Source organism: Rhodamnia argentea, chromosome 11 (assembly GCF_020921035.1).
Source record: "Rhodamnia argentea isolate NSW1041297 chromosome 11, ASM2092103v1, whole genome shotgun sequence".
NCBI lineage: Eukaryota > Viridiplantae > Streptophyta > Magnoliopsida > Myrtales > Myrtaceae > Rhodamnia > Rhodamnia argentea.
The window spans coordinates 2,319,779-2,336,720 of NC_063160.1; the positions used below are offsets into that span (position 1 = coordinate 2,319,779).

At 39.7% G+C, this 16,942-nt stretch overlaps 1 protein-coding gene across 1 annotated transcript; it reads left to right on the forward strand.

Annotated features, from left to right (window-relative positions):
• The first annotated feature begins 408 nt into the window (after nucleotides 1-408).
• LOC115744084 (systemin receptor SR160) lies at nucleotides 409-4,880 on the forward strand. The gene has a single exon (XM_030679174.2). The coding sequence runs from the start codon at nucleotides 959-961 to the stop codon at nucleotides 4,562-4,564; it is 3,606 nt and encodes a 1,201-aa protein (XP_030535034.1). The 5' UTR covers nucleotides 409-958; the 3' UTR covers nucleotides 4,565-4,880.
• Nucleotides 4,881-16,942: the final 12,062 nt, after the last annotated feature.

The window sequence follows — 16,942 nt, forward strand, 5'->3', positions numbered from 1 at the left end:
GATCAATAAAAATATTTTATGTTCAATTATTTTGCGAGCTGTATAAATCATCATTCTTTTTATTATTATTATTTTTTTCCTGCTAAACAAATGCATCCTAATTATAGGACAATGGGTGACCTCGGACCATGAAGATCTTAACCTATAATCATGCAATTAGGGCTCGTGAGAATAATTCAAGGGGAAGAGGAATCTCCCACAAATGGACAGCGACGGATCCCTCCTTAAATCGCACGTACGGGGGGAAAAGCTAGAGAGACAAAGACACAATTCTAGAGAGAGAAACCAAATGGGAGAAACAGAAAGGGGGTAATAATCATTATGCGGTTAAACGGAAGAGGAAGAGGAAGAGAGGAACAAGAAATTTTTGCTCATTACCCAACAGCAGCAGAAGCGAAAAGGAAGAGAGAGAGAGAGAGAGAGAGAGAGAGAGGAGAGAGATTAAAGAATTGATCTTTGCAGCAGCTTCCCCCACTCCTTAATCACACACGTTCAGGGGAGAGAGAGAGAGAGAGAGAGAGAAGCAGACAAAACCTCATAAGTGCAGATGGAGAGCAGCTAGAAGAAGAAGAAGAAGAAGATAAGAGAGAGAGAGAGAGAGAGCGATCATCTACAGTGTAAAGAAGTGAATTTTACCTGCTGTTTTTTCCAGTTTTCTAGAGAGAGAAACGGAGATCAGAGGGTCACATGGCATGTGAGCACCAGCTGTGTCCCCTCCTCTCTCTCTCTCTTTCTTCTTTCTTTCCTCCTCTCTCCCTCTTCTTTGATAAATACCCTTCTCGCCTTCCCCTGCTCTACTTTGTTTTTCTCTCTCCTCGCTCTCTGCGCAGCAACCAGGCACCTCTCTCTGTGCTTGAGCTCTCTCTAATGGCGGAGCTCGACCACCCCTGAGCGCTCCCTCTGTAATAAACCAACCTCAGGGTGGAGAAAGAGGAAAGGGCGAAAAAAGGAAACAAAAATGACCCACTTCTCTCTCTTGCTCATATTCCCCCTCATCTTCCTCTCTATCCACCAAGCTGCTTCGTCGTCGTCGTCCTCCTCCTCTGCTGTAAACACTGATTCTCAGCAGCTCGTCGACTTCAAGAACACTCTCAAGAACCCTTCGCTCCTCCCCAACTGGCTTCCCGACCAGAACCCCTGCGCCTTTGCCGGGGTCTCCTGCAAGTCCGCCCGCGTGGCCTCCATTGAGCTCGCCTCCCTCAGCTTGAGCACGGACTTTCACTCTGTTTCTGCCCACCTCTTGACTCTGGGGTTCTTGGAGTCTCTGTCCCTGACCTCCGCCGAAATCGGCGGCGCTCTGTCCTTCCCGTCCGGATCCAAATGCAGTGCGGTCTTGAGCAGCTTAGATCTATCTGGGAACGCCTTGTCCGGTCCAATCTCGGATATCACCAACTTGGGTCCATGCCAGAACCTCAAAGTCCTCAACTTTTCCGGCAACAGCCTCGACTTCTTCGTGCAAGAAAGCGCCGCCGTCGCCACCGCCACCGGCCTCAAGGGGCTCGAGAATTTGCAGGTTCTTGACCTTTCCTACAACAGGTTCTCTGGGTCTAATGTCAATGTTTCTCGGGTTCTGTCCGGTGGATGCGATGCGATGACTCACTTGTCCCTGAGAGGGAACAAGTTGACTGGGGATGTGGATGTCTCGAGCTGCAGGAAGTTGCAGTACTTGGACATATCCATGAACAACTTCTCAGCGAGCGTGCCTTCGCTCGGGGACTGCTCGGCCTTGGAGCATCTGGATGTGTCCTCCAACAGGTTCTCTGGCGATATTGGGCGTGCGGTCTCTGCTTGCTCTCAGCTCAGCTTCTTGAACCTCTCCAACAACCACTTCTCAGGTCTAATCCCTTCGTTCCCGACCAAGAACTTGCAGTTTCTTCATCTGTCTAGGAACGAGTTTCAGGGGGAGATCCCTCCTGGCCTCGCCGAGGTTTGTCCAGGTCTCGTGGAGCTCGATCTTTCTCAGAATAACTTGTCCGGTGTGATTCCTGCTAGTTTCAGTTCTTGCTATGCTCTGCAATCTATCGACTTGTCTAATAATAACTTCTCTGGTGAGTTGCCCGTGAATTTGTTCATGAGAATGAGCAAGGTGAGGAAGTTGGTTTTGTCATTCAATAATTTCGCGGGCGGTCTGCCGGATTCTTTTTCGAATTTGACTTCCTTGGAGATGTTGGATCTGAGCTCAAACAATCTCTCTGGGATGATTCCTAATGGCTTGTGTCAAGATCCTAGGAATAGCTTGAAGGAGCTCTATCTTCAGAACAATGGGTTCACGGGTTCAATCCCGCAGTCCCTGAGCAACTGTTCTCAGCTGGTTTCGCTCGATTTGAGCTTCAATTACTTGAAGGGTGGGATTCCGCCTAGTTTGGGTTCTCTGTCTAGGCTCCACGATTTGATCATTCTGTTGAACGAACTCGATGGAGAGATCCCTCAGGAACTCACGTATGTCCAGACACTAGAGAGCTTGATTCTGGACTTCAATGAGTTGACGGGCGCCATCCCGTCTGGTCTGCGCAACTGCAGTAACTTGAATTGGATCTCACTCTCCAACAATCATCTGAATGGAGAGATCCCAGGTTGGATAGGGCAGCTCTCCAATCTCGCAATCCTCAAGCTCAGCAACAACTCGTTCTATGGCAGAATACCACCCGAGCTCGGCGACTCTCGCAGTTTGATCTGGTTGGATCTCAACAGCAATCTCCTCAACGGGAGCATCCCGCCCGAGCTGTTCAAAGAATCGGGCAACATCGAGGTTAAGTTCAACAATGACAAGAGGTACGCTTACATTAAGAATGATGGCAGCAAAGGGTGTCATGGAGCTGGGAATTTGCTTGAGTTCGCGGGGATTAGGCCGGAACAATTGAACAGGCTTTCCACCAGGAACCCCTGCAACTTCACCAGAGTGTACAAAGGTGTGATCCAACCCACATTCAAAAATAACGGGTCGATGATTTTCCTTGATATCTCGCACAATATGCTGTCGGGCAGCATTCCGAAGGAAATTGGATCTATGTTCTATCTATATATTCTGAACTTGGGCCATAACAATATCTCTGGCCCTATTCCACCCGAGATCGGGTATTTGCACACTGTCAACATTCTCGACCTATCGAACAATGAACTGGAAGGAGGCATCCCAGGGACATTGAGCAAGTTATCAATGCTCACCGAGATCAATTTATCGAATAACCGACTCACAGGGTCCATCCCGGAGAATGGGCAGATGGGTACTTTACCGGCTTCGAGCTTCATGAACAATACAGGACTTTGTGGGATCCCCCTTCCGCCATGCAGTTCTGACCCGGCCTCAAGTGCCAATTCCGAGCACCAGAAGTCACACCGGAGGCAAGCGTCCCTCGCGGGAAGCGTGGCGATGGGTTTGCTGTTCTCGCTGTTCTGCATTTTAGGGCTGATGTTTGTGGCGATGGAGTCGAGGAAGAGGAGGAAGAAGAAGAAGGAGGCAGAGCTCGATGTCTACATTGACAGTCGTTCCCAGTCAGGGCCTGCCAATGCTAGCTGGAAGCTCACGAGCGTGCAAGAGGCTCTCAGCATAAACTTCGCCACGTTTGAGAAGCCCCTCCGGAAGCTGACCTTCGCTGACCTCCTCAATGCCACCAACGGGTTCCACAACGATAGCCTCATCGGCTCAGGTGGGTTCGGTGATGTGTACAAGGCTCAGTTGAAGGATGGGAGTGTGGTCGCCGTCAAGAAGTTGATCCACGTGAGCGGACAGGGCGACCGTGAATTCACCGCCGAGATGGAGACCATCGGGAAGATCAAGCACCGCAACTTGGTGTCGCTCCTGGGGTACTGCAAAGTGAAGGAAGAACGGCTCTTGGTCTACGAATACATGAAGTACGGAAGCCTCGAGGATGTCCTGCGTGATCAGAAGAAGATCGGGATCAAGCTCAACTGGGCCGTGAGGAGGAAGATCGCCGTCGGCGCCGCTAGGGGACTGGCTTATCTCCATCACAATTGCAACCCGCACATCATTCACCGAGACATGAAGTCGAGCAACGTGTTGCTCGATGAGAACCTTGACGCTAGGGTCTCAGATTTCGGGATGGCAAGGCTGATGAGCGCTATGGACACCCATTTGAGTGTCAGCACGCTAGCCGGCACTCCCGGGTACGTCCCTCCAGAATATTACCAGAGCTTCCGATGTTCCACCAAGGGCGACGTATACAGTTATGGGGTGGTCCTGCTCGAGCTGCTGACCGGGAAGCGGCCGACGGACTCGGCTGATTTCGGGGACAACAATCTCGTCGGGTGGGTGAGACAGCACGCCAAGCTGAAAATAAGGGACGTCTTCGACCAGGTGCTGATAAAAGAAGACCCCAACCTGGAGATTGAGCTGTTGCAGCACCTGAAGGTTGCCTGCGCGTGCCTAGACGACCGGCCCTGGCGGCGCCCCACGATGATCCAAGTCCTAGCGATGTTCAAGGAGATACAGGCGGGATCGGGCCTCGACTCCATATCCACCATTGCCACGGAGGACGGGGGTTTCAGCTCGGTGGAAATGTCGGACCTGAGCATACAAGAAGGCCCCGAGTCCGGCAACCAGTAGCCTAATCAAATCGAAAACCCCCATCATTTTGCGAAGAGAAAAAAGTTTTCCGAACGCACACAAACAGCAAAAGAAAAGCGGTAACGGTCTCTAGTCAGCTCGAAAATCAAATTTTTCCCCTACAATGTAAGTTCCAGATTAGTCGTCGTCCTCTGTATCTCCGTGAATTCGATGTATGTATCAGCATGTAATTCAGAACAAAAAAAAAGGACTCTTGTTCTTCCATACGTATAGGGCTGGTTTTCCTTTGAACTTTGGTCGCAAGATGTTGTATATATTTGGCCTTCCAGTTGAATTATGTTTCTGCCTCCTCTGTCATCAATGTCTGTCTTTTGGATTTCCTTGGAGCATATTCGATTTCAAAGATCGTGTGTGTGTTAGAAAGCAGTTGAATACATCTCTCTCTCTGTCTCTGATGTGTTCCTTCTCCCTCAGTGATGGTGACCAACTGAAAAATCTACTTTTCTGCTGAATTTTCTTCACACCTCTCTCGCTCTCTCTCTCGCTCTCTCACACACACTGGAAAGACATTATGAAAACTCTTGCCCGACGTTGGCATAGTATTAACCGTGTTTCGTTTGCCATTAAATTTTTTTTTTCTTAGTCTTCTTTCTTTTCATTTATTTGCCAGCCACAAACTTATGGCTGGCATTTGACCGCCAGGCTAGCAAAGGCCAAGGCACTATTTTTACGATTACCAAAAAAATTTGCCCATGTCGATATTAATAGCTACATTGCCTAAAAACATGATTTTTGCTTCTTGGGTACCAGAAAAGTGTTTAGTATAGCGAAAAATACATTGAAAAAGCTCTAAAACTTGCAAAGCAATTTAGTCCGAAAACTTTCAAAAAGTGTAATTAAGTTCTAACACTTATCTAAAAGTACAATTAAGTCCTAAAATTTTTAAAAAATGCAATCGAATCCTAAAATTTATCAAATTGGTGAAATCAAGTCCTTGCATTGATTGCATTGTTAAAAGTTTTAGGATTCAATTGTATTTTCTTGACAAATTCTAAGACTCGATGGCACTTTCATGATAAGTTATAGGAGTTGATTGTACCTTTTGAAATCTTTAGGACTCGATTGTACTTTCGTGACAAGTTTTAGGACTTTCGGTGCATTTGTCCCTTTATTATAAATTCGGAAGGACGATATTTTGGCAACCCGTCACCGCAGTCTTTTATATCCATCGTTGTAGAATGTGCTAGACTGAAATTTAAGGAATTATAATGAAACGTTTAAATTGACAAATGTGTAATGTGGTGATCTTTCCTTTAATTCAAACTTTGTGCTTTCTGGATTATAAATTTCTACATTTTTTTTCCACTTTAGGCACTACAACCCCACCAAAATAAATCCTCTTTTTTTTTTCCTCTTGTTATTTATTTATTTATTTGAATTTGGTATGCCCTCCAGGCTCCAGCTTAGCCAAATTGTGATTAAATAATCAAGGTCATGAATCTGACAAGCTTGCAGTTCTGCAGGCACCAAGTTGGCATGCTGCTAATAAGAAATGGTTTCACTTCTTTCCATAACACAAATTGAGTAAAAAATGGAGGAGGGGCGTCTCTTTTTCCATGGACAAGAGTGCATCACACGTGCTGGATCAGCAACATGACAATTTCCTCTTTCATCTCAAAAAGCCAGAGAAGCCCGTGCCTTCACTTCACTTCACTGCCTCTCTCGCTTGTTTGTCTTATGAAAATAATAAAAACAACTGTCATTTTGACAATTTAAAACTTAGGCAATCCAGAAATTAATATGGACTTAATTAATTCCCCAAAATCCCTTGTCAAACTCGATTATCTGGTATGGTATCACTTGCAACTCCTTCCAATTGAATAAGTATCAAGGTTAATATCATAACAAATTTTAAACTGATACACCTATAACAAATTTACTTCAAATTATTTTTTTGACTACCAAAAATTCTAAATTGGTATGTCTGTGACAAATTCAGCATTTGATAGTTTCCGTTAAATTTTACCGTCAAATTACCGAGAATAAGAATTAGGGTTAATATCACGAAAAATCTTAAACTAGTACACATGTAACAAATTTATCTAAAACTATTTTTTCGGCCATCAAAAGTCCTAAACTGATACACCTATGACAAATTTACTATCCGTTAGTTTTTCTTTTTTGTTAGACCGATAGTTTTTGTTAAATTAGATTAATATCACGAAAAATCCCAAACTGATATACATATGACAAATAGATGATAAAAATCCCAAATTGGTATACCAGTAATCGTCACGTGTCATCTAACTAAGCAATTTGACAATAAAATTTAACGAAAACTGACAAATGATAAATTTGTCACAGGTGTATCGATCTGGGGTTTTCGATAGTCAAAAAATTATTTTTGGGTAAATTTATCACGAGTATACCAGTTTGATATTTTTTATGGTCAAAAAAATAGTTCGGAGTAAATTTATCACATATATATCAATTTGGGATTTTTCATGCTATTAACCCTAGGAACTATTACGCTACGACCTATTAGAGTCGATCGGCTTTTACAATATTTGCTTGCGGACTTGCGGTATTAGCTGTTATAGCGCAATCCCGAATACAACCAAAACCGTAATGACTATTATGTGGATCACCGTATTAGAGTCTGCGTTTGGTCATCCGTATAAAACTCGGGATATGATATATTTTATCCTATCCCGTGTTTGGTAGGTGTCTCGAATAGTATAATGTCGGATATAGATGGGATATAACTCGGATAAAAAAATCCGAGGGGAGGGGGTAGGATAAGGTCGGATAAGATTTCTCTTACCGTCATATGAAAGCTAACTTTTAGAATGATGACAACTTTCTTGTCTCATTTGTTTCTATTTTCATTTTATTTATTTATTTATTTATTTTTTGCAAAGAGGTTTGAAAATCTAATAAAATGTGTATATTTTCAAGTTTTTTTGTGCATGAAAAAGTCATTTTTATAGTAATAAGATCGGAATATTTCATGAGCATCACGTAGAGGCATATTTGTCTTTTATATTGATATACGGTTTCTACCAAATGCATGATATGATAGGATATGAGAATATCCGACTTTAAATCCATGATTCACCAAACAATGGATAGGATATGGCCAAATCCCTAGATTTCTTATCCTATCCTATCTAATCCTATCCCGACCGTAAATCCCGACGACCAAACGCAGCAAAGTAATAGAAGTTCCAAAATTCTCCCTATCCTCATTTATGCCACTCATTCTACGAATGTTCGATTATTAACTATGATTACAATTTATATTATCCTATGTAAATTCGTTAATATTATTTATGTAATAATACTTGAACTTAATTGTATAATTAATCATAATTAACAAAGTATACAATTGACACAATAATTATTATGGTATGTTGATATTAAGAAAAATTATTCTCCGATATATTAACATATAATTAGTTGCTCACTAACTATAATTTAGCATATTCATAACATATGATTATCACAATTACTAAATATTAATTCATGCTCAAATTGTTATATAATTGTGGTTCTAGTTGTACTATTAATTATGTAGCAAATAAATATGTTTTAATTTAAACACATGTTATATGATCGGATTTATATTAATTATAAACTTGGCTATCTTCACCATGATCTTCAAGGCGTCCCTTTTTTTATGATATAAATTAAATCTATTAATTAACTCCTGAATCATGATTGACTGCTAAAGTGAGAAATAATATGTTCCCTCTAATTCTAATTTTAGAGGTATTTTGAGAATTTTGATGATATTCCACCTTATTATATTGAAGAAAAACGCGGTCGTTTCGGGCATCCCTTCTTCTTTCTCGGCCAAATATCAATTTAGAGCACATTTTCGAAGAAATATTTCCCAATTATTTCATTGATTTTGTTTTTCCGACTCATTACAAACACGACGGCCGTGATTTAAATATATATGATTTTCCTCGCATCTATGGATTTACTATACATGCGTGTTAAAACAGCACTCGACGAACCGTATCCGTGTCGGAACTTTGTGCATGCACAATGCTACATTCCGTGATTTGAGCTGGAATCTTCAATTCTAGTATCTTCAATGTTGCTAGAACTCATATAAGATTCCCTTTATGGTCGATAAATATTTTAACATGTCGTGTCACTTCCAAAAGATACAGGTAAAATACGTTGGCCAATCTAGAGACGATGGATTCGAAAGTCAATCGATTGCAAATACATCACTAATTGCTCGTTCTGCGGGAAATTATTTCCATCACTCGACAAACTTAGTCAACGGCAAAAAATTTGTCATTACCAGCAATGTTTAGACCAAAACGTTTTCATTCAAAAGCGAGACAAATGATAGACTTTATAGAAATATCTTTTAAATGGATAGTTTTTCGTTTTTATTAACGAGCCTTATAAGTGGCGAATATTCACACGTTTGTTAGGCAGAATTGACATTGATTGGCCAATGGAGAGGCGGGTGGGTCCTTCAACTTCGAGAGTTTTGCACGCTTTAGGAAGACATCTCGACGACTTAAGAGGTCCGTTTCCGTGATGGAAGAGGTTACCAACTCCAGCTCGCGCCTTGCGCAACGAGGGGTGTGAGAGGAATTCAAGGTTAGGGGCGGGCCGCCACTAGCCTCCTCCGATATACAAATCTCGAGACGTGTCGTCGAGAAGAGGAAAGTACGAAAAAAAAAATCTTAAATCTATTGTATTTGTAGCAATTCGGTTCTAAATCTTTCAAGGAAATTTTTTTTTACAGAAAGTTTTGAACCTATTGTATTTTTATCAATTCAGTCATAAACCTTTTGAATTTTTCAATTGAGTCCTAAGCCTTCTAAGGAATACCCTCGCCAAAGGCTGGCGACCTCCTCGAGCCATAATTGAGTCTCGTTGATGGCCGGCAAACTGAAAAAGGAACAAAAAAAAGGTAAAAAAAAGGGACAAAATAAAAAAAGTAAAGAAGGAAAACAAAAGAAAAGTAAAAAAAAGAGAAAATAAATAAGTATAATTAAAAAAAATTAGAATATCATTAAAATTGTCCATGCCAGCGCCGATCATACCACGCAGAATGGTTGGTATCAATGTAAGCAATTTCTGGCCAAGATTGATCACATGAATTTAATTGATAAAAACGTGAAAATGTTTAATACTGAATTGGTAAAAGTGCAATAACTTTATGACTTTATGGACGATTTTTTTAACCTTTATGTCGGGTAAGTTTCGACCCACACGAAAGGTTGTTTGGGTTGATTGAGTCCATCCAGCTAGTTGGCGATAAGATAAGATCAAATCTTTAGATTTTTTATCCTACTATATCCGGTCTTATTCTGACTCATCTAGTTGGCGATGGGTCTCACCGAACTCCTACGAGGGTTAGGCGAGGGATAGCCTCGTCCAACCCTCAACGACACTCACCAAAAACCGGCAATCTATGCCATCCATCACGGAGGGATGCCAACTTTTTTTGGTGGAGGGAAATAAGGAAAAAATGAAAACTAGAAAAGGAAGAAAAAATAAGAAAAATAGAAAAATAAGAGAAAAATATAAATTAATTAAAAAAATGAATAAATTTGAAAAAAATTTTAAAAATGTTCACATCAACATCAACCGTGCCACGTAGGATAACCGACGTCTACGTCAACAATTTTCAGCCTAAATTAGCCCGACGGACTCAATAAGTATCATGAAAATGTTTAAGACTAAATTCTTACAACCGACATGTTTATGAATGTATTGATACCAATGCAATAAGTTTAGGACTCTTTTTGTACTTTTCCCGTCATCAAGTTCCTTTCTTGTCATCGAGTTCCTTTTGCCAGGTTAAAAGTAGTCATATCCCGTGTTTGATTCCTATCTAAGAAAGAATAACCTTTGATATAAGATAAATATTTTCTCGGATAATAATATCACACATGGAGGGTGAGACGAAGGTGAATATGATTTATTATATCCATGGTTTGAAGCTATTTTTCATTAAGATGTTTTCCTTAATAGGGGGTAGACGTCGTGTCTGCTAAGACCGCATTTGATCGTCATGATAGGATAAGATATTATCCTATCCTGTGTTTGATAATTGTTAAGGATAAGATAAAAGGAGTATAGGGGATATAGTCAAGATAAAATAAACCTAAGAAGGGGGTAGGATAAATCGGATAATATTTCTCTTATCCATAACATCATAAATTACACGCTCAAGCCACCTTCTCTCCGACATGCCTAGCCACCTCTTCGGATACGATGGATAGCTTCTTCGGCTGGCAACCTCTCTGGCTATGGCGGGCAGCTTCTCCGGCGAAGGCGATGCTGCCACTTTTTCCTGAATAAATATTTCAACAAAAACATATTTTTGAAAAAGTAATAATAATGTCGTCGGGTAATCAATAAAGCAGAAGCCTCGCTAGTCAAATCCTATCCTCTAACCCACTTCATAGTATCCACAGCCTTATCCGATATGAAACTAAACCACTTCCAGCAATTGACCAATCTGCAAGTACTCCGTCGACTTGACACTTCTTTCATTTCTAATCTTTTGACCAAAAGAAATTACGTTTAGTCCATTCCAATATGCGCAATGTCCGCCGAAAACATTAGGACGTTTACATGCGTCCGCCATGGAGAATAGAAAGAACAGTAAATAAATATATGATCGTATGATAAATAAAAATGCTTATTGCTTTCACATAAGGAGAAAACCCACATCATACTTCTTTACTTCAGTATATAAAAAGAAACAGTCACAGATTTATAAAGAAAGCACTCAAAACCGGTATGCGTACATAAGAGACAACTATTCGATTATTCTGTGACCATCGTCGACATCTAATGAAAAGTACCTAAAAATGGGGCCAACCCACAATCCTTGAACATGAATAGTCCGGATAATACAAGTCAAGAATCATTATATTAATATCTAATTTCTACCAAACAATGGATAGGATAGTTCATAAAGATATCAAACTTCAAATATGTGGTTCACCAAACGACAGATAGGATATGATCAAATTTTTGGATTTCTTATCCCACCATATCCAGTCCTATCTTGACTAGCCATCGGGATGACCAAACGCATCATAAAATTAGAGTTGGGTTTTTTTTTCTCTCTTTTTGTTTCATCCTTCAATAATTTAATTATTATTTTCATAATTTTTTTTTTCATAGTTATGCTAAACACTCAAATGGCAGTTGATCATATTCATATCTACAATCCGGGGGATCCGTTATCCCTCCTAATCCTATCGTATTGTAATTCTTGCTCTAACAACTAAATGCAATCTTAGATCATACTTGAATGGACATACACGTCAACTTACCAAAAGTTGAGATTTGTGAACAGAGATTAACATTATATTCTGTTCATTATTAAATAAAGAGTAAAAGAGACTATTTATAGGCTTTACAAAATAACTATCTAGGGTACTAAGAAAGGTAATAAGAAATTACAATATCTGGGAGAATCAATTAGGATTAATCGAGAATATTTTTTCATATATGTCAATAATCTATAACATCCCTTCACACTCAAGCCTCAAGGTGACTTACAAGAAGTCAACTTGAGTTTGGAGAAGAGATATCAATAACGGCCGGATGAATGTGCCTTAATAAAAATATCAGTGGAGACTCGTATAGTGCCATTACGCACATATTTTGAATGAAATGGTAGTCGATGTCAATGTATTTGGTGCACTCATGAAAAATATCGTGCTATTTAGATAGCACTCCGATTGTCATCTCAATAAGCTATCAACTCCAAGGAAGAATGAGTAGAAGCGAAGAGTGCGGAGGACTACAGAAAAATGAGTCATTTGTGGCTCTATCATGATCTGACTTACAATGTAAACAACATGAGTGATGTCAAGACAAGTCACAGTGACATATTAAGACTGCACACCAACTATTGATAAAGTGTGGGATTCGAAAGAGGAGTCCCATCTTTGGCATCAAACTTGTCATTGGTCTAAATAAGAGTAGGAGTGACCTTTTCAATGAGTTTTCGTCTCAATAGGAGTAGGAGAGATCTTGTTTTCAATGAGTCATGCTCAAGAAAAAAGAACAGTGGCATATTTGACATAATTGACTGTCTAATGTAATAAGATAAATATAACGGCAAATATAATCAATGAAGGATATGCACTAAAAAAGCTGGTATAGGCATTATCCCGATGATATGTAGAATCATGAAAATATCCTAATATCCCTAACATCCCCTATGTCAACTTGAGTATGAATACAACTCTAAACAGAGTCAAGAAGCTGAGACATTAGGCAGCGTACGGTGCCCGTAAATGGTGGTGTTGGCTCCTTGAAATGATGTGCGAAAGGTCAAGAATCATAAGGAAAATAGCAAATGGCTGATGCGATTGGCTTGCAAAACAAGAATCGAGCGACGTGATTTATACGGTTGGCGTCACGGTATCAAGCAGCTTACATGACTAGCTTGGGAAACTAGTTACTGAGCGATATGGCCTATGTGGTTGGCATAGAAAGAAAGCTAACTCCATAAAAAATGATCAACTAGCGACCTGTGTAACCGGCATCGAAAGAAAGTTAACTCCATGAAAAATGCTCAACTGGCGATCCGGTCGATGCGGTTAGCTTTGAAACACGACTATTGTCGAATGAACTTGATTAACTACTTCCTTAGATGAGACTTGTGAGCACGAAGTGCGGACCGTTGAGCGGTGATGATGGATTTATTTTGATGTACATGGGAACATATTTATTTGGATGTTTTCCGAGGAGTCAAGGTGCACCGGATGCATTAGGGTTGCCTATATCAAGTTGAGATTTGAGAACAGGAAAGAAATAATACTTTGTTCATTACTAAACAAAGAGTTTAAGAGCCTATTTAAGGCTTTACAGAATACCTATTTAGTGTACTAAGAAAGGTAGTATGATAGTACAACATCAAGACAAATCAATACAGATTAATTAAAGATATCTTCCGATATCCGTCGATAATCTTTCACATCAAAGATCAAGGGACACGGTAGGGAAAGTTCTACCAGTTGAAAGGGTTTGATTGCACAAGTTATACACTGGAGAACGATATAAGAAAACGCATGCAATTTCAAGAACCAAATACATACTTATTTTCTTGAAATAAGTGCACAAAGGCATTGACCGTAAGCGAAAGCTCCGTTTGTTTTGCGAAAAATAAGCTATTTGGTAAAAAATTTCTTAAAAGTGATTGGTTATATAGTTTACAAAAATCAATTAATAGAAAATATTTTCATCGTCTAAGCAAATATTTAAGAAAAAAAATTTGGTGATGAAAAATACTTTTCATTGACTTATCATTTTAAATCACACACGCGATCATGTTTTAAAAAAAAATATTTTTTAAATAATTTATTTTTCGAGAAAACAAACAGAGCCTAAGATTAAATTTTTTCTTAGAAATAAAAAGGGTTTGGAAGTAAGTTGGTTTTTAAATTGTAACCAAAACTCACGATTTCAGCTGATTGTCTTTTGATTTCAGATTAGTGACGAAAAACCAATATGATCAACAATAGCTTATCATTTCGACCATTAAAAAAAAAAAACAATAGCTTATTATTATGACGGGGATAGGCGTGCCAACCACAACTCGATTTTCGCGCACGTGCGGAACTGACGGGATAAGGCCCGGGCAGCAGACAGCGGGCGGGCAGCGCCACCGGGGCAGCCGGACCGTAAGGCTCATCCTCTCCCTCTCGCGCCAGCTGGTATCCTGCCCTCGTGCGCCCGCCAGTTTATTGGGCCCCACCCTTTGTCTCCAGAAAACGACGACGAAACGACCAAGCAACCAATAGCGACGGCCTCGGTTTCTGCTCCTTGCCAACCATTCACGTCAAATGAAAAATCAACCTTTTTCATTAATTATTATTTCTCTAATTTCGGGCTCCATTCAATTTAATCAAAATGAAGATATTTTTTCTAATTATAATTAGTTGTCGTTATTGATCGGGGTGGTCAAAATTCACAGATTCCAAGCAAATCCGTAGGGTGTGGATTTTCTGAGATTCCCTTGTGGTAAAGTCACTATTATATTTCAATGTAATATTATAAATTTATGGGGCTAATTCCCAAAAATAAATTAGCGGTTAATGTCACGAAAAATCTCCAATTATTACATCTATAATAAATTTGCCCCCAAACTATTTTTTTTACCACAGTAAACCCCAAGCTAATACGCTTGTGACAAATTCATCCCAAATTATTTTTTTACCATAAAAAATTTCATATTGGTACACATATGATAAATTTATCTCAAACTGAATTTTCAAACTGGTACTCATATGACAAATTTACACTTCGTTAATTTTCGATAATACCAGGAAAAGCCCCAAACCGATACATCTCTGCAAGCAAAGGGTGAAAATCTCAAACTAATATACCCCGTCAACTGGCACATATTATCTAACTCAATCATTTGATGGTAAAATTTGACGAAAAACTAATGAAGGGTAGATTTTTCTCGGATGTACCAATTTGGGGTAAACTTATCACGGGTATATCAATTTGAGAATTTTGGTGGTTTAAATTTATCGCAAATGTACTAGTTTGGGTGATAAAAAATATAGTTTGAAGTAAATTTATCACATATGTACAAGTTTGAAGTTTTTTGTGGTATTAACCCAAAAAATATTAACTATAGGTCCAATCACAATTTTGTTCCGAACTCTTTTCTCTTTGTCTAAGAAATACTCAACTTTCACTCTTAATCCCAAATCTGTCCATGCGTCCAAAAATCGCCATTGGTTTCTTCAAGATTATCAATTTTAGAAGGCTACTATCGTTCCAAAGCTTTTAAAAGAGCGACTTCATTTTGAGTTTGAAAGATTTGATCGAACGTGCTCCATAATTTTTCGATCACAAACGAATTTCCTTGAAAAGATTTTGATAATTTTAATGGGGAAAAGTACTAAAAAATTCCTAAACCTATTGTGTTGATAACAATTCAAACCCAAATCTTCAAATTGGAATTTGATCTAGAAGGTGGATAGCCATTCCACCTATTTCGCAACTTTAATTGAGTCATTTTGGCCAATTTAGATAGAAAATTACTGATGTAGATGTTAGCTTTTTAATAATTTGTTAAATGGTTTTCCTTTCTTTCTCTCGTAGGCCGATGAGAGGCTTGGCTTCCTAAGCTAGGGTTGCCCTCATCTTATTTGGCAACGCCAACCCTCATGTAGGGGAGAGCGATAGCCAACCCTTGCCCAAGCAAGGCTTAGCGAGGCGAATCCTCGCCTAGGCGACGTCGTTTTGGCTTAAGCGAGGATCAACCTCGTCAAATCTAATATCTGGCAAGGCCGCCCTCACCGTAGCTAGCCCTCAGCACCCATGGCCTGTGCCGGTGTTGACCCATGCTGTGGAAGTAAAAAAGAAATAAAAAATAAAAAATTGAACTATGTCAGTATCGGTTATGCCATGTAAAACGGCCGGCGTCTATGTCAGCAATTTTTTTCTTTAAATTGATCGGATGGATTCAATTGGTACAAAGGTGATTGGTTCTAGGGTGGGTAGGTTTTAGACCTAGAACATGAAAATACCATGTTATAACCGGTTCCCGGGTTTTGAAACCCGAAACTTACCCTCTTTGTCCAAGAACTTGTTTTGGAACTTACCCTATATTTTCGGTCCGGTTCCAGAGTCTACCCTAGAACCCGGTTTCTTTTGTTCCTTTATTCCGGTTTCCGTTTTCTTCGGAAAAATAACATGAGTAGCAATGAAATGATTCAAAGTAGAATATGAATAATAAAAATCCCTATCCGCCAAAAGTAACAATCCTTAAAAGAAAAGGCGAAGGAGTGTTGCCATGTTCTTGTGTCGATCGTAGAGGTTAGATTTTAAGGGGAAAACACATTAGGGTTCGACTTTGTAAGTCATAAATCTTACCCAATTCTTGCGTGGGTATTCACTCGGAACCGAAAACCGAACTTGTTTCAATCGGTTCCGAAAATCTAGAATCTGCTCCTGGATCGATTTTAACGAAAACCTGTTACCGGACCTATTTTGTAGGCGGTCCGATCCAATTTTCGAGTAGAGCCGATCCGGTTGCATACCATTAATTAGTATCAATGTGAAAAAGATTTAGGATTAAGTTGATATAATTAAAATATTTATGATTTAATTAGGACCGATATAATAGTTAGTGCTTACCTTTTGTTTTTGGCCCACGTGAAGGTGAGACCAATGGGAGAAAGATTCCCAATGTGGAAGAATCAAACGTGAAGAGTCCACAACCAATTTTTTTTTTTTTTTGTGGTGTTGTCTAATTATTAAAAAAAAAAAGGATTACGAGTCTCTAATCAATGAGATTTGGAAAAAGACGTAGTGACTTTAAATGTGGTCGTCCTTGAAATCAGGGTTTGAACGTGCGGGTCGGCAGGGACCACATGGTTCATAACTTCATGCCCT

Bases quoted from the DNA above. Each gene is read 5' to 3' on its own strand.
- LOC115744084 (XM_030679174.2), top strand. From the start codon at position 959: ATGACCCACTTCTCTCTCTTGCTCATATTCCCCCTCATCTTCCTCTCT.